Below are 24,355 nucleotides of genomic sequence, written 5' to 3' on the forward strand. Positions count from 1 at the left end.
CGTGTGATGTCACAATGCCCAATGCTCACAGATGGCCAATCGGAATGGATTCATTTACATATGCCTTTGCAGGAGCCCAGCCCCTGGTGAACGTTCCATCGTGTGATGTCACAATGCCCAATGCTCAAATACATTGTTGCCATAGAGAACGCTCAGCGATTATTCAAATTCTTCACTAACTGTCATTCTGACTTTGCTTGTGAAGTGAAAAGTCCTGAATTGCATTTGTCTGATGCAGGAAGATTGTTCCCGATGTTGGGGAAGTCCAGGACATGCGGGACACGGTTTAAGGATAAAGGGGAAATCCTTTAGTACTGAGATGAGGAAAACATTTTTCACACAGAGAGTGGTGAGTCCCTGGAACTCTCTGCCACAGAAGGTAGTTGAGGCCAGTTCATTGGCTATATTTAAGAGGGAGTTAGGTGTGGCCCGTGTGGCTAAAGGGATCAGGGGGTATGGAGAGAAGGCAGGTACAGGATACTGAATTGGATGATCAGCCATGATCATATTGAATGGTGGTGCAGGCTCAAAGGTCCGAATGGCCTACTCCTGCACTTAATTTCTATGTTTCCCTCTCCCCACCCCTCTCACTCTCCCACCCATCTCTCTCTCCCCCACCCTCCTTCCCTCGCTACCGCCACCCCCTTCCCCCAACCCCTGTCCCTCTTTCACCACCCCCCCTACCCCTCCCTCCCCACTCTTCCACTTCTATCCCCTTACCCCACGCCTCTCCCACCCCCCCCCCTCTCTCTTCCCCTCCCTTCCCCTCTCTCCCCCACCCCATCCCCTACCCCTCTGTCCCTCTTCCACCACTCCCCGTCCCTTTTCTACCACTCCCGCTACCCCTCTACCCTCCCTCCCTCCCCACTCTTTCACTTCTCTCCCACTCTTTCACTTCTCTCTCCCACTCTCTCCTCCCCCTCTCTTCACCCCTCTCCCATCCCTCTCTACCCCACCCCCCTTCCCTGTCTACCCCACCCCCTTCCCTCTCTCCCCCCAACCCCCTTCCCCTATCCCTCTGCCCCTCTTCCATCACTCCCGCTACCCCTCTCCACCTCCCTCCCCACTCTTCCTTCTTCTCTCCCCCTTCCCCTCCACTCTCCCTCCCGACTCTTTCCCCTCTTTTCCCCCACACCTCTCCCCATCCCCTCCTCCCCATCACCCCTCCCCCCATCTCCCCCCCCATCTCTCACCCCCTACAGCGCTCTCCTTTCCCTCCCAAATCTATCCCGTTTCCTCCCCTCCCTCCCTCTCCCCTCTTCACACCTCACGCCCCCCCCCCCCCCCCCCCCCCCCCCCCCCCGCAAACGCTGTTGGGGAAACAGACCCAACGGGTCTGCACTTCGTCTAGTAGCTGTTAAAAGTGACTATACCCATCTGACAGGTTAATCATTACACTAACTGACCAGAGATGGCCAAAGGACATAACTGCAGCAAATGTTCTTTTGGTAATATGTTTAAAGGTGTCAAAACGCCACATTACCAGACATTCAGATTAAATGTATGTGTTGTGAACAGCAATGAAGATACCCAGTTTGTATGCACAAATTGTTTGCACAATTGTAGAGCCACTTCCTTAAGTACCCTGGGATGCAGACCATCTGACCCTGGGGATTTATCAATCTTCAGTCCCATCACTCTCCCCAACACCATTTCCTGCCTAATGTGGATTTCCTTCAGTTTATTCATCACCCAAGGTCCCCTGGCCACATATACATCTGGGAGATTGTTTGTGTCTTCCTTAGTATCTCCCACCATGGTCATTCCTTCTTTTCCATGGTCCCAACCGGCAGAAGGTACTGAAGCTTGAAAGTGCAAACAGCTTTTTCCCCTCTGTTATCAAGCTTTTCAAAGGTCCTTCCTTAAGCCAGGGTAATGTTTGTTTCACCTCTACCCCATTGATGACTTGGAACTTAGTTTAAGAAACTGATGTGCTACAATACTGAAAATTATATTCTGCACTTTGTACCTTCCAATTAGTGAGAAAACATTGAATAAGTTATATTGAGCAAGAGCTGGATAAAACAGTGCATCCCTCAGGACTATCCTACATATGGGTTTTGCGGAAATTGCTGAACTGTGAAGCTGGAGGTCTGTATTGATGATGGATAACTGCATATTTCAGTTAATTTGGGCGGCACAGTGGGGCAGTTAGTTGAGCTGTTGTCTTACAGTGCCAAAGACTCGGGTTTGACCTGATCTTCGTGCTATTTTCCTGTGATTGTGTAGGTTTCCAACGGTTTCTTCCCACGTCCAAAAGACGTGTGGGTTTGTAGGTTAATTAACCTATGTAAATTGCCCCTATTGTGCAAAGAGTGGCTTTGAAAGTGGAATAACATGGAACTATTGTGAATGAGTGATCAATGGCCAGTATCGACTTGCTGAGTCCCAGAACATGTTTCCTGACAGCATCTCTAAAATTTGAATTTGAATTTGATTCCTTTATTATCATTTAGACCTTTCGGTCTGAACGAAATTACGTTGCCTGCAGTCATACACAGTAACAATAAATAACACAAAACATACAATAAACACAAATTAACATCCACCACAGTGAGTTCACCAAGCACCTCCTCACTGTGATGGTGGCAAAAGTCTTAGTCTCTGTCTCTTCCCTCCTTGTTCTCCCTCTGCGCTGAGGCGATCGATCCAGGCCGAAGATGCCACCCTCCAGTCCAGCGGCAAAAAAATCTAAAAAATAATAATTAAAGACACCAATGATACTAGTCAACATCCAGTGTTTCACCCATCCCTTTCTTTTCACCCAAATGGTTTATTTAAATATTGACATGCTTATCTTTTACAGTCTTGCTATTGAGGGACTGCAGCGTAGGTTCACAAGGTTAATTCCCGGGATGGCGGGACTGTCATATGCTGAGAGAATGGAGCGGCTGGGCTTGTATACTCTGGAATTTAGAAGGATGAAAGGGAACCTTATTGAAACATATAAGATTATTAAGGGTTTGGACACGCTAAAGGCAGCAAACATGTTCCGATGTTGGGGGAGTCCAGAACCAGAGGCTACAGTTTAAGAATAAGTGGTAAGCCATTTAGAACGGAAATAAGGAAACATTTTTTCACACAGAGAGTTGTGAGTCTGTGTAATTCTCTGCCTCAGAGGGTGGTGGAGGCCAATTCCCTGGATACTTTCAAGAGAGAGCTAGATAGGGCTCTTAAAGATAGTGGAGTCAGGGGATATGGGGGAAGGCAGGAATGGGGTTCTGTGGATGATCAGCCATGATTACATTGAATGGCGGTGCTGGCTCGAAGGGCCGAATGGCCTACTCCTGCATCTATTGTCTATTGCGTATTGTCTATATGCATTTATCAAAATGTGTAATTTTGATAAATGTACCTATTTAAAAAAAATAAAAGCTTTGTCCAAAATTCTCATTCATTTTTTTTTACCGTTAGGCATCGCTCATGAAAATTGTTAATGCCTGTTAACATGATTCTTAGGATCTGTTCTGAGTTATGTGTGAAACCATATAACCTTGGTTATTTCTTTAGCCATTCTTACATTAAATCATCTTAAAATGGTACAAAATTACTGATGGATGATCTTCTTTTTAGTTTTTACAAAGAGCACGAGATAAAGAACTCGAAACTGAACAGCATTTGAAGACAATTGCGGAGCATGAAATGCAACGTCTCAAGCAAGAGATTCAGCGGCTTGAAAATGATTTGGTTTTATTGCGAGAGAGAAAAAATATTATGGAGGTAAATATAGCTGAGTGGTAAGATTTTGAAGATTGGATTAAATTTGTGTTTGTGTGTACATCTGAGTAGAATTAAAGTTCAATGAAATAAATGCTATTTAGAGGTGCAGAAGGCAATCATTGTTGTCAGTGGGAATTTGGGCATAAAATGGATTGTTTTTCCTGATCCTGTCAGGCATGCTGAAATGGCCACATTATCTGCATGTGTCAAGAAATGCCAGTTGAAAAAAATAAGAATAGACAAAAGTGTTTGTATTTTCTGATTATTTAATGTCACCTCTGCATAATTTCCATGTGAATGAATTACGTTGAAAAAAGTTTTTTTCCACACAAGTTCTACGAGAGAGCATTTTACAGGGCTCTCACTTAACATTTATTCTCTGATGCCAGCCGGGCAACCTAGGCAGCTTTTTTGGTTGCCAAATGACAGTTTAGGTGGTCATTTAAGATGGCTTGCATGACGCGTGCAATAATGTGCTCGGACAAAGTCGTAGTTACCAGTCGCAATTATGTTCAATGAAGCATTCACATATTATTTCTGCTTCAAATAAAGTCACAAACCAAACATATTCACCAATCAAGACATGATATATACCACAATGACATGCAGCAAAATTATAATACAGTATCCCAACTCTTTTTACACGTTGCAATTAATGCAATTTCTATTATTTCTTTCCACTTCCCAACAAAAATGTGATTGGATTATTCAGCGTATGATCAACCACGGTGAGACCAAGCGCAGGCTTGATGATCGCTTTGCACAACACCTCCACTTAGTTCGCAATAACCAACCTGATCTCTCGGTGGCTCAGCACTTCAACTCCCCCTCCCATTCCGAATCCGACCTTTCTGTCCTGGGCCTCCTCCATGGCCAGAGAGAGGCCCACCGCAAATTGGAGAACATATTTTGCTTGTGTAGTTACCACCCCAGCGGTAGTCCTTGCTTTCTCCCTCCTTCCCCTCCCATTCCCAGCTCTCCCACAGCCTACTGTCTCCGCCTCTTCCTTTTTTCCCCCCCACCGTCCCCTCCCGACATCAGTCTGAAGAAGGGTCTCGAGCTGAAATGTCGCCTATTCCTGCGGTTGCCACGGTCGCTTTCCGTGGCAACCGCAGGAAATGCTACACTTGTCGCTTTACCTCCCCCCTTGACTCCATTCAAACACCCAAGCAGTCTTTCCAGGTGCGGCAGAGGTTCACCTGCACCTCCTCTAACCTCATCTATTGCATCAGCTGCTCTACATCGGTGAGACCAAGCGTAGGCTTGGCGATCGCTTCGCCCAACACCTTCGCTCGGTTCGCAATAACCGACCTGATATCTCGGTAGCTCAGCACTTCAACTCCCCCTCCCATTCCGAATCCGACCTTTCTGTCCTGGGCCGCCTCCGTGGCTAGAGTGAGGCCCACCGTAAATTGGAGGAACAGCACCTTATATTCCGCTTCGGCAGTTTGCACCCCAGCAGTATGAACATTGACTTCTCCAATTTCAGGTAGTCCCTGCTTTCTCCTCCCCTTCCCAGCTCTCCCTCAGCCCACTGTCTCCATCTCTTCCTTTCTTCTTCCTCCCCCCTCCCTCCCCGCACCCACACATCAGTGAGAAGGGGTCTCGACCTGAAACGTCGCCTATTTCCTTCGTTCCAGAGATGCTGCCTCACCCGCTGAATTTCTCCAGTATTTTTGTCTACCCAATCACACAAGTTCTGTTATCGTACTTTCCTCACCCACTCCCTGCTTGGGGCAATTTTACAGAGACAAGTTAACCTACAAAGCCAGTTTGTCTTTGGGGTGTGGGAGGAAACTTTGGAGAGGGAACGGGGAGGTTTACCTAAATGCTGCCTGGATTATGGGGTCTGAACTACCAGGAGAGGTTGGATAGACTTGGATTGTTTTATCTAGAATGTCAGAGGTTGAGAGGAGACTTAATAGAAGTATATAAAATTATAAGAAACATAGACAGGGTAGACAGCCTGAGCCTTTACCCATGGTGGAAAAATCAAATACTAGAGGGCGTAGCTATAAGGTGAGAGGGGGTATGTCGAATGGAGATGTGCAGGGGAACATTTTTACACAGAGAGTGGCGGGGGCCTGGAACATACCGCCAGGGGTGGTGGTGATGCAGATATGATAGTGGTGTTTAAGGAGACTTTAGGTAGGCACATGGAAGTGAAAGGAATGGAATGACATGGATATGCACAGGCCAATTAGATCAGTTTAACTTGCCATCATTTTTGGCACAAACATTTTGACCTCTGCTGTGCTGTTCCTGTGCTGTGCTGTGCTGTTTGTTCTATGTTCAATGTACCATCACTCCACACAACTTGACACTCTTAATTAACAGAGGTTACAAACACAATGTTGAAAATTTAAATGGACCCTACCATCCACTCCATTGAAGATATGGAGAGTGTTGAAGGTATCCACTGCTGTGAGTATTTTCACACTGGAGGTTGTCGAAGTAAAGGGGTCCCAGCTAATCTTCGTCATTCATTCTAGTGGTTAAAGGCTACCAGTACACTGAGTAAAATTGCCAGCCAGTGTAGGCAACAGGGAGGCCAGTGACTGAGGTAAGTTAAGGTGAAAACTGCAAAGGCTGCGGCTGCAGTCTTTCTAGTGCTCTTGAATATGGAAGCGGTGTCGGAAGACCAGGAGAACACAAGGATTACAAACCTGTTTGAGAAAGATAAGAAAGAGAAATGGGGCAGTTAAAATGCCCGTCAGTCTTGCATCAAAGTTGGGTAGAGTTTGGGGGTTGATAAGTTAAATCTTTAGGTGGACGTAGCCCGGAACATCACACAAACCAACCTCCCTTCTATTGATTCCATCTGCATTCACGCTGCCTCAACAAGCCCACCAGCATAATCAAGGACCAGTCTCACCCCGGCCACTCCCTTTTCTCCCCTCTCAGATTCAGATTCAGATTCAGATTCAATTTTAATTGTCATTGTCAGTGTACAGTACAGAGACAACGAAATGCATTTAGCATCTCCCTTGAAGAGCGACATAGCAAACGATTTGAATTAAAAAAAAATAATAAGTGTCCGGGGGGGGGGGGGGGGTGATTGGCAGTCACCGAGGTACGTTGTTTAGTAGAGTGACAGCGGCCGGGAAGAAGCTGTTCCTCGACCTGCTGGTTCGGCAACGGAGAGACCTGTAGCGCCTCCCGGATGGTAGGAGGGTAAACAGTCCATGGTTGGGGTGAGAGCAGTCCTTGGCGATGCTGAGCGCCCTCCGCAGACAGCGCTTGCTTTGGACAGACTCAATGGAGGGGAGCGTGGAACCGGTGATGCGTTAGGCAATTTTCACCACCCTCTGCAATGCCTTCCTGTCGGAGACAGAGCAGTTGCCATACCATACTGTGATGCAGTTGGTAAGGATGCTCTCGATGGTGCAGCGGTAGAAGTTCACCAGGATCTGAGGAGACAGATGGACCTTCTTCAGTCTCCTCAGGAAGAAGAGACGCTGATGAGCCTTCTTGATCAGAGTAGAGGTATTGTGGGTCCAAGAGAGGTCATCGGAGATGTTGACTCCCAGGAACCTGAAGCTAGAAACACGTTCCACCTCCGTCCCGTTAATGTGGATGGGGGTGTGCGTGCCGCCTCTGGACTTCCTGAAGTCTACAATGAGCTCCTTGGTCTTCTTGGAGTTAAGGGCCAGGTTGTTGTCAGCGCACCATGCTGCTAAGTGCTGGACCTCCTCCCTGTAGGCCAGCTCATCGTTGTTGCTGATGATGCCAATCACCGTTGTATCATCTGCATACTTGATGATGGTGTTAGTACCATGTACAGGTGTGCAGTCATAGGTGAAGAGGGAGTAGAGGAGGGGGCTCAGCACACAGCCCTGAGGAACGCCGGTGTTCAGGGTGAGGGTTGAAGAGGTGTGCTTGTCTAACCTCACAGACTGGGGTCTGTTGGTTAGAAAGTCCAGTATCCAGTTGCAGAGGGAGGGGTCGATGCCCAGGTTACCGAGTTTGGTGATCAGTTTTGATGGAATAATGGTGTTGAATGCTGAGCTGTAATCGATGAACAGCATTCTTACATAAGTGTCTCTGTTGTCAAGGTGGGAGAGGGCGGAGTGAAGTGCCGTTGAGATGGCATCCTCCGTACTCCTGTTCTTGCGGTAGGCAAACTGATAGGGATCCAGTGTGGGGGGTAGGCAGCTTTTGAGGTGTGCCAGGACCAGCCTCTCGAAGCACTTGGTGATGATGGGGGTAAGTGCAACTGGGCGGAAGTCGTTGAGGCTTGCCGCAGTGGAGTGTTTTGGCACTGGCACGATGGAGGTGGCTTTAAGGCAAGTGGGGACAACTGCTTGGGCAAGTGACAGGTTGAAGATGTCAGTCCAGACGTATTCTCCCCATTCTCCTAGGTTTAAGGTGAGGGGGGAAAGATTTAATAGGAATCTGAGTTGTACATTTTGTACACAAAAAGGGTGGTGGGTTTATGGAATATGCTGCCAGAGGAGGTAGTTGAGGCAGGTACCATTAGAATGTTTAAGAAACATTTAGCGGAGTACATGGATAGAATAGGTTTGGAGGGATACAGCCAAACGCAGGAACTAGATGAGACTTGTTGGTTGGTGTGGACAAGTTGAGCCAAAGGGCCTGTTTCCAAGCAGTGAGTGTATGACTATCAGGCAAGAGGTACAGAAGCATGAAAACGCATACCTCCAGATTCAGGGATAGTTTCTTCCCAGCAGTTATCAGGCAACTAAACTGTCCTCTCACCATCTAGATGGTAGAGCAGTCCTGATCTACCATCTACCTCAGTGAAGACCTTTGAATTTGCTTTAATCGGACTTTACTGGACTAAACGTTACTCCCTTAACATGTATTTGTACACTCTGGATGGTTCGATTATAATCACATATAGTCTTTCCGCTGACTGGATAACATGCAACAAAAAGCTTTTCACTGTACCTGGGTACGTGTGGCAATAAACAAAATTAAACTAAAAAAATGATCTATGTTCCATGTATAAGAAAATAGGATACCGATTAATGAATGGGGTTGATGGGAGTGCTTTGAGAGGTGACATGAGCTCGATGGGTTGAATGGCTTCATTCTATGTCATTTGGAAATAAGGGAAGTCAGGAAAGTTATTCAATCTGGCCATCAGCTTGAAATAAATTTTTTCTAGCTCTCTGATTTACAAAGGACTGTTGAGCTATTAGTTCGCTGTTTGCCTGATAGATGGCTAGAATTTGACTATCAGGTCATTGCAGGCTTTATTAATATTGTCGTTTGTCCTTAGGCAAAGTCACCAACATATTTACTGTTTTTGATAGTAAATTCTAGGTAATCAATTACCATTGTAGGTATCAATTTTGATTTAACTGGATGGATGAGGTAACCAATTCTTTCAAACAGGGTTTTGGTTTGCTTGACTGATGCTTCTGCCAATTCTTGGTGACTCCAAAATGAAAATGTCCTCCAAATATGCCATTACTATGTGGTTTTGAGACCTTTGTAGTCCCAGAATTGGTTTCCGTAGTTTAGTCAATAGTCTAGGAGCTGATGTCAACCCATTTGGCAGAGCCATGCCATCCAGTTAAACTTCAAATATCTCCTGTTCTTAATGAATAGACACCGAATAGTATGCATCTTATAAAACAGTTGTTAGACCATAACAAAAATTGCTGTTTCTAAAAGTCTGTACTGCACAAATGAGTTAAACCTGGATGAAGTGACATCCTCCATCTGTCACCTGTCCTGGAAGGCAATCCTGCCCAAAATACTGAGCCTGCCTTGAAGACAATTCCGGTCCGAGTTCCAAGTCTGCTTGGAACCTATGTATGTTGTGCAGTAAAAAATAATCACATGTTGTTACTTGTTTTTTAAAACCAGATCTGAAATTCATGTTATTGTCATTTTGAACAAAAACACAAGAGTAAAATTACCAACATGTAACTGGTCCACAATCCCTTGTTTCAGTAAACCCAGACCCACCTACCTCCATGGCTACTGGTGGTCTTGTGGTAAGCCCAAAGGCCCCTGATGGAGGTAGGTGGGTCTGGGTTACTGGTGGTCTTGTGGTAAGCCCAAAGGCCCCTGATGCGGGTTCCTTTTCTCTCCTTGATTGGGAGTTGGACTGGTAGGAAGTGTGGATTCCTTGTTTCGCCTGACCTCTGCTTGGGTCTTGGTCTGAAAACCTTATCATACTGAGCCTGCCTTGTCGGACAATTCTGGCCATAATTCTGAGTCTGCCTTGAAAGACGACTGATTATATTTCCGTGCCCAGCTTTCAAGCTACCACCGGCTTCAGTGAACTGCTTACCCCCTATGGAGGTGTGGGATGTGTTGTCGCCTACTGATGAAGTTTGCTTGTCGTTGGTACCTTGATTGGTCCGACAGTTTTTGCTTCCTTCTTCTGGTCTTACCTGAAGAGAGGATTCGGCGGCAGGTTTCTCCAAAGTCACCCTGATAGCGCTGTTCCCTTGCCGGCATTTGTGCGGATATTCTGCCAACTTCTGTCTCTTGAGGCCATATGCATGTGCTTCAGTATGTTCATACTTTAATTCAAGATCAGTTACCTACTGATCTCGAAACCAAATTTCGTTTGAGCGTTATGTGAGGTTCAAATGACAAATGAATGGTATTGTATAGTATTGTAATTCGAGATCAGTTACCTACTGATCACTCACACTCCTCTCCATTGAGAGTGAGATTTGTAGGTAGCCCTGAAAACAGGTGCTGTCGCAGGCCCCTGAGGATACCTGCGCTGACATGGCCCCTCCAGCGGGCCTAAATGAGATTCTTGCTTTGGGTCAGACTGAAACTGACCGTGAATGCTCCTCTCCTCAGAGCAGGAGACATTTTCTAGATCTCTATCCAGGGAAGCACCCAGTGGAACCTGGATGATTGCAGAAGTATTTCTTTTCTTTTGTGCTTATTATTTATTTTATGTAAAGCTTTTTGGTGCAAGTTAACTTAAACAGTGCTATATAAGTAAAAGTTACTTACTTACTTCCTTTCTGCTGCTTGTCCCTGGGAAGGTCCCCCCCCCCCCCCCCCCCTGCTTTTGTACTCTGATTCAGAGTGGTTTCTTCCATATGTACATCCCCCCTCCAATGGGGAAGACATTGGGTTGCCCCATTATGCGAGGCTCCCGGTACTGCCTGCTGCTTGTAAGTCCGGGATGACACAGCTCTCTCCTTAGAGCAGGTCATTGTTGGAGCAACTTCTCCAAAAGTTGCTCCTATGTGGGAGAGTCGTCCTCAGTGGCTCTCCGTTGAGGGAGGGTATCCCTTTCCCTCCCCGGACTCTTCTGAGTCAACGGGTTGTTTGACTTGCGGGTGGATTTTCCCGTACTGCAGGACCACCAACGGAGCTCTCCTCCTGCAACAAATCTCCTGCCGGTTCAGCTGCCGGCGCTGTGTTGGGAAACACCGTTGCCCGCTACTGGGAAATGCTGCGGTCTTCAGCAGCCGACTTCCCCGCGGACCGTATCCTCGACGTCTGGGCCCTGAAACTACAAAAAGTTTCAAGCCTGAAAGAACGCAGGTAAGCGATTCAACTTTCCTTACCTGCCCATCCTAACGGCCTGGGAGGACGCAGTGCCTCTCCAGTCCGTCACGCGTTGCGTTCAGATGTAATGACGCGCACGCAGACGGACGGCCCTTCTTCACGTAGTCACTCACGTGACTCCGAAGTAAAATTGAAAGTTTCTGTACAGGTTTCTTTTGACAGTTTAAATGATACTACTGAAGGGCGATTTAACGTGAGAGGCAAATGCTTAACCTCTGAGGTATGAATCCGTATCTAGAGCCAACTGAGATGACCCAATGCTGGCAGGATTGGAGTGAATTATTGCGCTCTGCTTCTCCTGGAACCAAGAGAGATCAAACCATGCCACCCTCTCCTTCCTTGCCCATGTGAACCAGATCCCATGTTGTGGCTGAAGCCTCCTTGTGCGCTCTGTATTATGCGCTTAGTTCCTGGATAAAACACAGATCCACAGATCCACAAACAAGGTAAACACATGTGTCAGCCTTTGCTTTTCAACAAAGAATGAAGAAACGGCCACCAGGTATTTTGAAAGACAATAGAAGAAGGAACTTGTATTTATTCCATTGTCTGTGCCAAAGAGAATTTCCCTAAGCATTAGAGAAGATTGAATCTATTCACTATTCAAACCTCGGCAGACCCATTGTTTCTACCTGCTATTGCCCCTCTGAGCTCTTCTGCAGAGTCTGAAGAAGGGTCTCCGAAATGTCACCCATCCTTTTGCTCAAGTGATGCTGCCTGCCCCATCGAGTTACAAGTCTATCTTGAATTTATTGTCTTTGTACCTTCACACAACTTAATTCACACAGTTGCTACCTTGGATATTGTCTCAAACTTAACCAGGTCACTTGAAACTTGGTGGGTTTGGCACAGTGTTGGCTGTCTATTCTCTTATCGGCATAGTCATGGCATCATATAGCACAGAAACAGGCCCTTCAGCCCAACTTGTCCATGCCGACCAAGATGTCCCCTAAGCTTATCCCATTTACTTCATTTTGGTCCATAAACCTTTCCTCTCCATATACCTGTCCAAATGTCTTGTAAGTGCCTCAACTTTGGCAGCTCATTCCATGTAACTGCCAACTTCTGAGTGAAAAAATTACCCCTCAAGTGAATATTAATCTTGTCACTCTCGCCTTAAACATGTCCTCTGGTTCTTGTTTCCCTTACTCTGGGTAAAAGACTCAGTGCATTCACCATATCTCTTCCCCTCATGATTTTATGCACCTCTATGTCTGTAAGATCACCATTCAGCCTCCTGCGCTCCAAGGAATAAAGTCCTAGCCTGCCTATAACTCAGCCCCTCAAGCCCCTATCAACAATAGAGAGCGGTTGTGAGCTACAATCTACCTCATGGAAGACCCTCAGCTTATCTCTAATTGGACTTTACTGCACTTTATCTTGCACTAAATGTTATTCCCTTTATAATGTATCACTGTAGAATGCCCGATTATAATCATGTATAGTTTTTCCACTGAGAGGGATTGCACGCAATAAAAAACTTTTAATTGTACCTCAGTAGAGTTGGCAATAGACTAAATTGAAATAATCTAAACTAAAAGTTGTAGTAACATCCTCATAAATCTTCTCCACATGGGAGAACAGTGGCACAGCAGTAGAGTTACAGCACCAGAGACCCAAGTTCGATCCTAACTATAGGTGCTGTTTGTATGGAGCTGGTATGTTCCCCCTCTGACCACGTGGGTTTTCTCCAGGTGCTCCGATTACCACCCACAATCCAAAGACATACAGGTTCTTAGGTTAATTGGTTTTGGCAAAATTAAAAATGTGTCCCTAGAGTGTAGGATAGTGCTATTGTACAGGATGATCGCTGGTTGGCACGAACTCGGTAGGCTGAACACTATATCTCCAAAGTAAAGTAAACAGAAGATGACAATAAATAGGAGCAGGAATGACAACGTGGCCCCTCATTCCAGAGTACTTTTCCACGTTTGTTAGCGATTCTTTATATTTCTGGAATCTCATTCCATTAACAAAGAATCCACAAAGCCATCACAGCCATACTTCCAGCTGCCCTTCCCCTAAGCTCTCAAATCCGTCCCTGAAAGATGTCTAGCTCTCTCTTTTTATCAAGGATCTCGCTCTATCTTTTTAAGGTGAGTGGGAAAAGATTTAATAGAAACTTTAAGGGCACCTTTTTTATAAGGAGGATGGTGGGTGGATGGAACGACCTGCCAGAGGAGATAATTTAAGCAGTTATCCATTAAGGGAGGCACAGTGGTGCAGCGGTAGAGCTGCTGCCTTACAGCGGCAGACACCCAGGTTCAATCTTGACTACGGATGCTGTCTGTACGGAGTTTGTTCGTTCTCCCCGTGACAGCATGGATTTTCTCCAGGTGCTCTGGTTTCCTCCCACACTCCAAAGACGTACAGGTTTGTAGGTTAATTGGCTTTGGTAAAATTATAAATTGTCTCCAGTGTGTAGGATAGTGCGATTGTACTGTCGATTGTTGGTCATTGTGGACTTGGTGGTAAAGTTACTGAAACAATTAAAAGATATTTGGGCCGGTACATGGGGAGGAGAGGTTTAGAGAGATATGGGCCAAACACAGGCAAGTGGGACGTGCAGATCGGGCATCTTTGTCGGCATGGGCCCTTCTCTTTTCCCAACCCCACCCCTCCATCCATTTCTATCCATATCCTTCTATCCTTCCCTCTGGCTGCATAATTCACTCCTCTTCTCCTCTCCTCTCCTCTCCTTATCTGACACCCTTTTGTCTCCTTTTCTACTCTAGCCTTTATCACTTACTACCATCCATCTCCATCCCCCCCCCCCCCCCCCTTCAATCTGTACCCACCTATCACTTGTCCCACCTCCACCTTTATTTTGGACTCTAGAGATACAGCCCTCCGGCCCATCGAGTCTGTGCAATCACCCCATTCAATAACACCAGAACTATTCTACACACTAAGGACAATTTACCGAAGCCCTGTATGTCTTTGGAGTGAAGGGAGGAAACCGTAGCACCCGGAGGAAACCCACATGGTCACAGGGAGAATATACAAACTGTGCACAAATAGCACTCTGTAGTCAGGATCAAACCCGGGTCTTTGACGCTGTAAAGGCAGCATCTCTACTGCTGCACCACCATGCCACCTCTCTTTCCCAGCTGTGCCTCCCTTACTCCAATCAGTCTGAAGAAGGGTCCTGACCTGAAATGTCACCAAACTTCTTGGAATAGGGCAGTTGCCCATGCAGATATATGGCACTTACTCAGTGCTGTATATCTACACACTCCATGACTCCAAATAATTCTTCTTCAAAGCCAGGAAGCATAGATTTCCTGAAGGAATTAATACAAAGCAGCTGCCAATTAAATATAGTGGTTAACAAATTGCTTCTTATATATATTTTGCGGAGGAAACAATATTAATTGGAGCATAATTTATATTTTCTTCTTCAACTGTGTTCTTTACAATGCCCTTTCATTTTAATAAACACAGTAAACCCTCGTTATAACGGACCATAGTGAGGTGAATGGTGTCTGGTTATTGCCGATTGACATCTATAACTGAGTGGGTACTATCATTGTGTAAATAGTAGAAACATAAAACTGCAGTTGCTGGTTTATATACAAAAGGACGCAAAGTGCTGGAGTAATCTGAAGAACATGGATAGGTAGCGTTTTGGGTTGAGACCCTTCTTCAGACTGTTGGTCCTGAACTCGGCCTGGAATCCAGGTGAGTTGACGGCCCCGGCTTGCTGGTAGCCGGGGCTGAGGCGAGGATGGGCGGAGTCAATGGTCGCAGCCCGCACGCGGCCAGAATGCAGGGAAGGGTCGGCGGTGACGGTGGCAGGCGTGGCCTCGAAGTGGACGAGGAAGCTATGTGGACCGGGGGTGGTGGCAGTAGGTACAGCCTGGAAGTGGCTGCAGAGGTGGTGCGGGCTGGGGGTGACGTTGGCAGCCCAGCCTGGCGGTGAAAGTCGGGAGGCAGTCTGCCATAACCGAACTCCATTATAAATAGGTCTGTAATAATGAGGGTTTATGTATTTACAATGTTCACAAACAGCTACTTTCTTGCAACTATCAAGGTCTTGAACCAACCGTCACAACTCATATCCTACCTCAACAACAGAACACCACGTATTGTCTTTCTCCCCTCTACTCTCTCAGTCTGCAGAAGAGTCCTGATCTGAAACGATGCCCGTCTACTCTCTCCATAGATGCTGCCTGACCTGCTGAGTCCTCTGGCACTTTGTCCTTTGCAGTGGATAAAGAAGCTTATATTTATGATAGCAATTCCAGTTAAAATCACAACTGATCTTTAATCTCTCAAGGTATTCAAAGTATTCAAAGGTTTTTATTAGTCACATTCACGTACACCGAGGTGTAATGAAGTGAAATACTTTTTGCCATTTTGCAGTACACAAAAGAATACAGACATAACACCAATGAGAGTCTTAAACACAAAGAACATCCCCCCACAATGGCTCCCACCATGAGGGAAGGCACAAAGTCCAGTCCCCAACCCCAGTTCACCCATAGTCGGGCCTATTGAGGCCTCCACAGTTGCCTCTACGGAGGCCCAATGTTCCTGGCCGTTCTCGCCGGGTGGTGGTGCTCACAGCGGCATGGGAACCCTGGAACGGCCGCCTCCGTACTGGAGGTCGCGGCTTCCGAAGCCAACAAGGCCGCGCCGGTTGGAGCTCCACAACTGGCGATCTCGTCGCGAGATCCCAGGCTCCCGGTGTAAAGTTCGGCCCTGCCGCCCGCAGCTGGTCGCTCCACAGTCCCGCAGCTCCGCGATGTTGTTCCCGGCGGTCTCAGCTCAGCGGAGCTCCAGCGCGGCAACCCAGGCAAGGCATCGCCCGCTCCACGATAGCGTTCCAGCGCTGTGCCGCCGCCGAAGCCGAGGTTCTGGCGGTCCGCAACAGGAAACGCTGCTCCAGGCACGCTGGTAGGCCACGAGGACGGGTCGAAGCTACAGCCAGGAGAAAAGCTGCCTCTCCGACCAGGTAGGGACCCTGAAAGGCAGTTTCCCCCTTCCCCCCCCCCCCCCCCCCCCCCCCCCCCCCACCCCCCACACAAAAAAGTCTAGACCTCCAAACAAAACACTTTAACTAACTAAAAATAAAAATAAAACGGTGAAAAGACAGACGACTGCTGGCAGGGCAGCCGCGCACAGGACAGCACCCCCTCATGGACCCACACTCTCCAACCTCTTCCTGGATGTTTTCTGGACATTTGACAGAGAATTGCTTTTTTTTGCCTTTCAACAAGTCCATACCAATGTATTGGGTGACAATCTGGAACAGAATTGAGGTCATGAATGTGTTGATTGGCAAAAAGCTTAGGAGGTTCAGCATGTCCCCAATAACTCTCAACAACTTCTACAGATGCACCATAGAAAGCATTTTATCAGGACTCATCATAGCATGGTTGGGGAACAGCTCTATCCAAGACCGCAAGATATTGCAGCGAATTGTGGATGCTGCCCAGACCATCACACAAACCAACCTCCCATCTATTGACACCATTTATACCTTATGCTGCCTTGGTATAATCATGGACAAGTCGCACTCTGGCCACTTCCTCTTCTCCCCTTTCCCATCAGGCAAAAGGTATAGTAGTGTGAAAACCCACACCTCAAGATTCAGGGACAGTTTCTTTGCAGCTGTTATCAGGCAACTGAATTATCCTACAACAGCCAGAGGGCAGTGCTGAACCACTATCTCCCTGTAATGACTCGATTGTAATCGTGTATTGTCCTTCTGCTGACTGGAAAGCACGCAAATAAAACATTTCACTGTATCTCAATACACGCGACAATGAACTAAATTAAACTAAACTAAAGAGTTACAGAAGTTTGTCAACACATACCTTCAGATTCAGTTTCTTCTTAGATGTTATCGGGCAACAGAAGCATCCTCTCACCAGTTAGACAGCGGTCCTGACCTACCATCTATCCACTCGAAACCTGTGAACTATCTTTAATCAGACTTTATCTGTTTTTATCTTGCACTAAATAGCATACCCTTTATCCTGTATCTGTACGCTGTGTTCTGCTTGATTGTAATCATGTATTGTCTCTTCATTGACTGGATAACACACAACAAAAAAGCTTTACACTACCTTGATAAACATAACAATCATAAACTAAACTAAATTATTTCAGAGATATGGTTGGAAGAAGTGCAGGATTTGTTACTCAACATTAGATGTGGGCACCTGCTCCTTATCTCTCCAACGTACACTTCTCTCCCATCTCCAAGTCCCTTATTTCCTCTTTCCCCCACCCCACCGTTTCCCTTTCCCCACCCCCATATCCCCTCCACCCATATCTCTCCCTCCAACTTTACATGTCACTCCTCCTCTCATTCGACACCCTCTCCTTTTCAACTCTAGCCTTTGACATTTAGTCCACCCAACTGCCAATCGAACCCTCCCTTCCTTTATCTGTATACACCTATTACTTGTGTAGGAAGGAACTGCAGATGCTGGTTTAAACCGAAGATAGACACAAAATGCTGGTGTAACTCAGTGAGACAGGCAGCATCATCTCTGGAGAGAAGGAATGGTAACGTTTCGGATCAAAACCTGACCCCGAAACATCACCCATTCCTTCTCTCCAGAGATGCTGCCTGTCTCGCTGAGTTACTCCAGCATTTTGTGGCTTTCTTCTGTCCACCTATCACTTGTCAGTCTTTGTCTTGTATCGACTTCTCTTTTTTAGTTTTCTCTCTGCCGACTCCAATCAATCTAAAGAAGGGTCCTGACCAGAAACATCACCTGCCTATTCCCTCCTAAGTAGCTCCCTGGGCGTACAGCTACACGGCGGTAGAGTTGCTGTCTTTTCAGTGTTTGTACATTCTGCCCATGACCACGTGGGTTTTTTCCAGGTGCTCTGGTTTCCTCCCACACTCCAAAGACCCACAGGATTGTAGGTTAGGTGGCATCGGTAAAAATTGTAAATTGTCCCTACTGTGTAGGATAGTGCTAGTGTGCGGGGGTCACTGATCGCTGGTCGGCGCCGACTCAGTGGGCCAAAGAGCCTATTTCAACGCTGTATCTCTAAAGTCCAAAGTCTAAAGGTCTACAGCTCTCTGACCCACTGAGTTATTCCAGTGCTTTGCTCAAGATTCTAGCATCTGCAGTTTCAGATTCAGATTCAAACTTTATTGTCATTGTGCAGTGTACAAGTACAGAGACAATGAAATGCAGTTAGCATCTCACCCAGAATTGCGAACACAGAATAATGGAACAGTAAATATATATATGTATATACAGTAGCCGTAATATAATTTTTGGGGGGTGGAGATCAGTCACTGGGGGAAGGAGTGTCCGAGAGGGGGGGGGGGGGGGGGGGGGGGGGGGGTTGGTGTGACTGGCAATCACCAAGGTGTAGAGTCAAGTGAGTCAAGTAGGGTAACAGCCGCAGGGAAGAAGCTGTTCCTGAACCTGATGGTCCGGCAACGGAGAGACCTGTAGCGCCTCCCAGATGTGAGGAGGGTAAACAGTCCATGGTTGGGGTGAGAGCAGTCCTTGATGATGCTGCACGCACTTCGCAGACAGCGCTTGCTTTGGACAGACTCAATGGAGGGGAGTGAGGAACCGGTGAAGCATTGGGCAGTTTTCACCACCCTCTGCAGTGCTTTCCGGTCGGAGACAGAGCAGTTGCCATACCATACTGTGATACAGTTAGTAAGGATGCTCTCGATGGCGCAGCGGTAGAAGTTCACCAGAATTTGAGGAGACAGATGGACCTTCTTTAGTCTCCTCAGGAAGAAGAGACGCTGGTGAACCTTCTTGATCAGCATTGAGGTATTGTGGGTCCAAGAGAGGTCATCAGAGATGTTGACCCCCAGAAACCTGAAGCTGGAAACACGCTCCACCTCCATCCAGTTGATATGGATGGCAGTGTGCGTGCCACCCCGAGACCGAGTACTACACAATGAGCTCCTTGGTCTTCTTGGTATAAAGGGCCAGGTTGTTGTCAGCGCACCATGCTGCTAGGAGCTGGACCTCCTCCCTATAGGCCGACTCCTCGTTGTCGCTGATGAGGCCAATCACCGTTGTATCATCTGCATACTTGATAATGGTGTTAGTACAATAATGCAGTCGTAGGTGAAGAGGGAGTAGAGGAGAAGGCTCAGCACACAGCCCTGTGGAATGCCGGTGTTCAGGGTGAGGATTGAAGAGGTGTGCTTGTCTAACCTAACAGACTGGGGTCTGTTGGTTAGGAAGTCCAGTATCCAGTTGCAGAGGGACAGGTCGATGCCCAGGTCAATGAGTTTGGTGATCAGTTTGGAGGGGATAATGGTGTTGTGTCTGTATAGATTTCTCAAGTGTGAAGGCGGATGTAAAAGAGGAGGTGCCATTGCAATAATGATAGAATATTGTCATTACATCATCCAGGGGATTTCAATTTTCCTGATATTAATTGGGATCGGCTAAATATTAAGGCAAATATCTATTCTGACATCTATGTACAAAATAAACATCATACAAGTAATAATACAAACACTAAAGAGCAAATTATTATAATCAGAAGGCACAATGGTTTTCAGACCACATTAAAAGACAGATATCCTTGAGAAACAATACACAAAATAGCTTTTCACTGTACTTCGGTACACGTGACAATAATAAGTTGAACTCAACATTGTACAGTACAATTAAAATATTTCAAGATGGGAAGTTACAAAATTAGAAAAGCACTTTTATTTTACTTTTTGTACACAAAAACTAGAATAGATAATCTGGAATTGGAGGTAAGCTTGGGGAGATGGGATTTCTGACTAAAATGGGGCAAAATGTTTGGACATTTCTGCCATTTAATGACATTTCAATGACATTCAAGCAGTTATTTTTTTACAAAAGTGAGTTAATTTACAGGTACAAAATGATAACTAAAATGCTATTTCATGGAGATGTTAATCTAAAAATAGGGAATTTACATAAAGGTCCACCACCGATTTCCAGCAACTGATGGTCCAGCACCTCCTTTAATCCGGACAAAATTATGAGAGGTTTGCATGTGGTGCATGCTCTTTCAGTAGTCTTGCCTTCATCCAGAAAGCGTTAATTGTTTACTTCTTTGTTAATTGTTGATTCTTTACTTAAGTATTTAGCAGTCATCACTGCTTTAGAGACATGGAAGGGGTAAATTAATGCATAAGAGGTATATTGCTGAACATTACGTCACCTAAATTGGTCCAGCAAAATGGATAATCCTGCAAGGGTGCCGGAAAATCGATGGTGTACCTGTATAAATATCAAAGCAAAACGTTGTTACTCCCAATAAGAAGCACTAGCCCCTGCAGCGCCCAGTGGTCCTGGAAAGCAGCCAAGGACACCGCGTCTCTGTCTCCAGGGGCACTTGGGCACACACATAAACCCGGAAGAGGGCCGGGCAGTCTGCCTGGGTGGAGCCCTCGGCTGTCCGCTGCTATGACCCACAGATGGCTCGCTTGGTCAGACTTGGCAGAAACCGACCGAGAGATCCCCGACCGACCCACCCCCAATGATCCTGAGCTCGGGTGCTGTCTGTATGTAGAGTTTGCACGTTCTCCCTGTGACTCTATGCATTTCTTTCAGGAGGTCAAGTTTTTTTCCACATCTTAAAGACGCACAAGTTGGTGAGTCAATTGTCACAGTAAATCGCCATACAAATGCAGCTGAGTAATACAATCTGGATACGTAGAGTCATAGAGTTGTACAGCACGGAAACAAGCCCTTTGGCCCAACTGGTCCATGTCGATAAGATAGTCCCATTTGCCCACGGTTGACCCAAATCCCTCTAACTTTTTCCTATCTATATACCTGTCCGAAAGTCTTATACAAGGTGTTCTTGTTCCTGCCTCAACCACTTCCTTTGGTAGCTCGCTCCATATACTAACTACCATGGGGAAGTTTATCAGTATTCTTTGAAATTGATTGAAAAACACAGCATGGAAACAGCCCCTTCGGCCCACTCAGTCCACTCCGACCACCGATCACCCGTACTCACTAGTGCGGTGTCATCCTACTTTCGCATACATTCCCTACAAACTTAGGAGAATTTACAATGGCTAATTAACCTGCAAACTTGTATGTATTTGGGATGTGGGTGGAAACCGGAGCACCCGGAAGAAACACACGTAGTCGTAGGGAGACCGTACAAACTCTACACGGACAGCACCCAAGGTCAGGATCGAACCCGGGTCTCTTCTGTTGTGAGCTAGCGGCTCAACCTGTGGTGCAACAGTGCCACTTCCTAGGACGGGCGACAGAAAAAAAAACCTCAAAAAGCATTTGAAAGAATAATACATTACAGCTAATATTCTGGCTATCAATATTTTGTTTCGCATCAGAACTAAATCATACTGTGGTTTTGTTGAACTTAACGACGTGGTCGGGGCTATTTTCATTCTTATTTGAGGGCTTCCGTATTCTTGAGAAGATGCTCTGCAGCTTGTCAACAACCAGCTCCCTGAATTTGTCGCCTGTCATGAAGTAGAAAAAAGGGTTGGTGATTGAGTTGAGGAACGCCACTGGCCTGGTGATGGTGTAGACAGCCTTCACAACAGACACACCACACTTGGACATGCGTATGCCGTCCAGTCGGGACACGATGCGGACATTGCGCATCACGTGGTAGGGTGTGAAGAGCACGGCGAAGATAGTGATGGCCAGTATCACCATCTTGAGAGCCTTGTTCACCCTGATCTGACTGTTTCCCCGCCCCATTTTCTTCAAGACGCGGGCAATTCGAACATACATGGTGAACATTGCACACAGGGGCACGAGGAAACCAAACACAGTGAGGTACAAACTGTAAATCAGATTCCACTTGGCATCTCCTGAACTGGCATAGTCAGAACAATGGGAGATTGTATTGTTTGGGGCTCCGTCACTGTTAAAAATGGTGATCATAGGAATTACCTCCACTGTAACAAAAGTCCAGAGGCATAAACAAATGATAATGGCATTGAATTTTGTTTGAATACAGTGGACTTTCAAGGGGCTTGTGACCAGGAGGTACCGATCCCAACTAATGCAGGTGAGAAACAAGATGCTTGCATACATGTTGGAGTGGAGGATGCATTTATAAATCTTGCAGGCATGAACACTGTAGGCCCACTGGTTGCCGTTGCTGTAGTAACTTATAAGCGAGGGGAGCGTGCAGGTGAAGATCAGGTCTGAGATGGATAGATTGAAAAGGTAGATGTTGCAACACTTCCACTCTTTCAGACAGAACAAATACGCCCATATTACAAAAATGTTGCCCACAAGTCCCAAAACAAACTGTATTCCGTACAGACTTGTAAGATAGTACTTGTCCAACTGGGGATTGATGTCCAAACAGCTGTTGTCCATTGCCTGTAAAACAAGGAAGAACAGATACAATTCAATACAGGCACAGCAAAATTTTAGTTTAAGAAGGAACTGCAGATGCTGGAAAATCGAAGGTAGACAAAAATGCTGGAGAAACTCAGCGGGTGAGGTAGCATCTAAGGAATGGTGGAAATAGGCAACGTTTCGGGTCGAAATCCTTCTTCAGACTGAAGAAGGGTTTCGACCCGAAACGTTGCTTATTTCCTTCGCTCCATAGATGCTGCCTCACCCGCTGAGTTTCTCCAGCATTTTTGTCTACCTAAAATTTTAGTTTAGTTTAGTTTAGTTTAGAGATACAGCGCGGAAACAGGCCCTTTGGCCCTCACAAATCCGCGCCAACTAGTGGTCCCCGTTAGCTAGCCCCATCCTACACTAGGGACAATTTACAATTTTTACCAAAGCCAATTAATCTACAAACCTGTACGTCCCTGGAGTGTGGGAGGAAACCGGAGCATCCGGGAAAAAAACGGTCACAGGGAGAATGTACAAACTATGTAAAGACAACTTCCGTAGTCAAGATCAAACCCGGGTCTCTGGTGCTGTCAGGCAACAACTCTACCCCTGCACCATTCTAAGTCTGTAATTGGAAGAGCTAAGAGCTTTCAAGAAATAGTTGTCATTTTTTAGACTGGAATATATGGACTGATACTCAGCATTTGGACACAAAGTGCTGGAGTAACTCAGTAGGTCAGACAGCATCTCTAGTGAACAAAGGTAAGTGATCTATCTATCCATGGTTCTATCAACCTTCTTCATTAGTCTATAAAGAAGGGTCTTGACTCGAAACATCACCTATCCATGTTCTCCAGAGATGCTGCCAGACCCACTGAGTTACTCCAGCACGCAGTGTGCTTTTGCATATTAACCAGCATCTGCAGTACCTTGCTTCTATTGTTTGTATTTTTTAGTTTCAAAGATACAGCGTGGACACCGCTCACCGAGTCCATGACGATCAGCGAACACCCATACACTAGTGTAGGAAAGAACTCCAGATGCTGGTTTAAATCAAGGACTGATCAGTCTGAAGAAGGCTCTCGACCCGAAGCGCCACCCATTCTTTCTCTCCAGAGATGCTGCCTGTCCCGCTGAGTTACTCCAGCATTTTGTGTCTACCCGTACACTATTCTATCCTGCACATTAGGCACATGTTTTACTGAAGCCAATTAACATACAAACCTGTATATGTTTGGTATGTGGGAGGAAACCGGCGCACCCGGGGAAACTCCATATAGACAGGACCTGTTGTCAGGATCGAACCCAGCTCTCTGGCACTGTGTAGCAACAACGCTACCACTGCCCCAATGTGTATACTTACCATTTTACAGTTTCTCTCTATAAAAGTTCACTGAGTCAGGATGTAACTGGTTTGCCATTACTCAATTGTTTGATTGTCAGATAGCAACGGAAAACGGTTCTTACTTAAAGCCAAGGAATTCAAAGACTCTCAACCTATTGTATATGTGTCACGCTTGTTATCTTCCTGTAACCCTCTCATTTTCTCCAATAAGGGTTTGTTCGAATTTGTCGATGTTGGTGGCTGCACTTTTGAACTATCCTGTGTGAAGAATGGCTGCTGTGTCTTCTGCATTTCAACTATGTATCTACTTCATTGGCCATAAAGTAGGGTGGCACAGTGGTGCAGCGGCAGAATTGCTACCTTACAGTGCCAGAGACCCGGGTTCATTCCTGACTATGAGTGCTGTCTGTATGGAGTTTGTACGCTCTCCCCGTGACCGTGTGGGTTTTCTCTGGGTGCTCCGATTCCCTCCAACACTCCAAAGATGTGCAGATTTGTAGGT

At 46.3% G+C, this 24,355-nt stretch overlaps 2 protein-coding genes across 2 annotated transcripts in view; one reads left to right on the forward strand and one right to left on the reverse strand.

The window, feature by feature from the left end:
* Nucleotides 1–24,355, forward strand: part of ccdc39 (coiled-coil domain containing 39) — a 194,718-nt gene that overhangs the window by 15,903 nt on the left and 154,460 nt on the right. Inside the window, exon 3 of the mRNA XM_055645401.1 lies at nt 3,574–3,720. Coding sequence (XP_055501376.1) covers nt 3,574–3,720 — 147 coding nt within the window. The remainder of the gene's footprint in view (nt 1–3,573; nt 3,721–24,355) is intronic.
* On the reverse strand, nt 19,934–22,742 carry LOC129703207 (succinate receptor 1-like). Its single transcript, XM_055645399.1, has one exon. The coding sequence runs from the start codon at nt 22,536–22,538 to the stop codon at nt 21,540–21,542; it is 999 nt and encodes a 332-aa protein (XP_055501374.1). The 5' UTR covers nt 22,539–22,742; the 3' UTR covers nt 19,934–21,539.

This window comes from Leucoraja erinacea, chromosome 14 (assembly GCF_028641065.1).
Source record: "Leucoraja erinacea ecotype New England chromosome 14, Leri_hhj_1, whole genome shotgun sequence".
NCBI classification, from domain to species: domain Eukaryota; kingdom Metazoa; phylum Chordata; class Chondrichthyes; order Rajiformes; family Rajidae; genus Leucoraja; species Leucoraja erinaceus.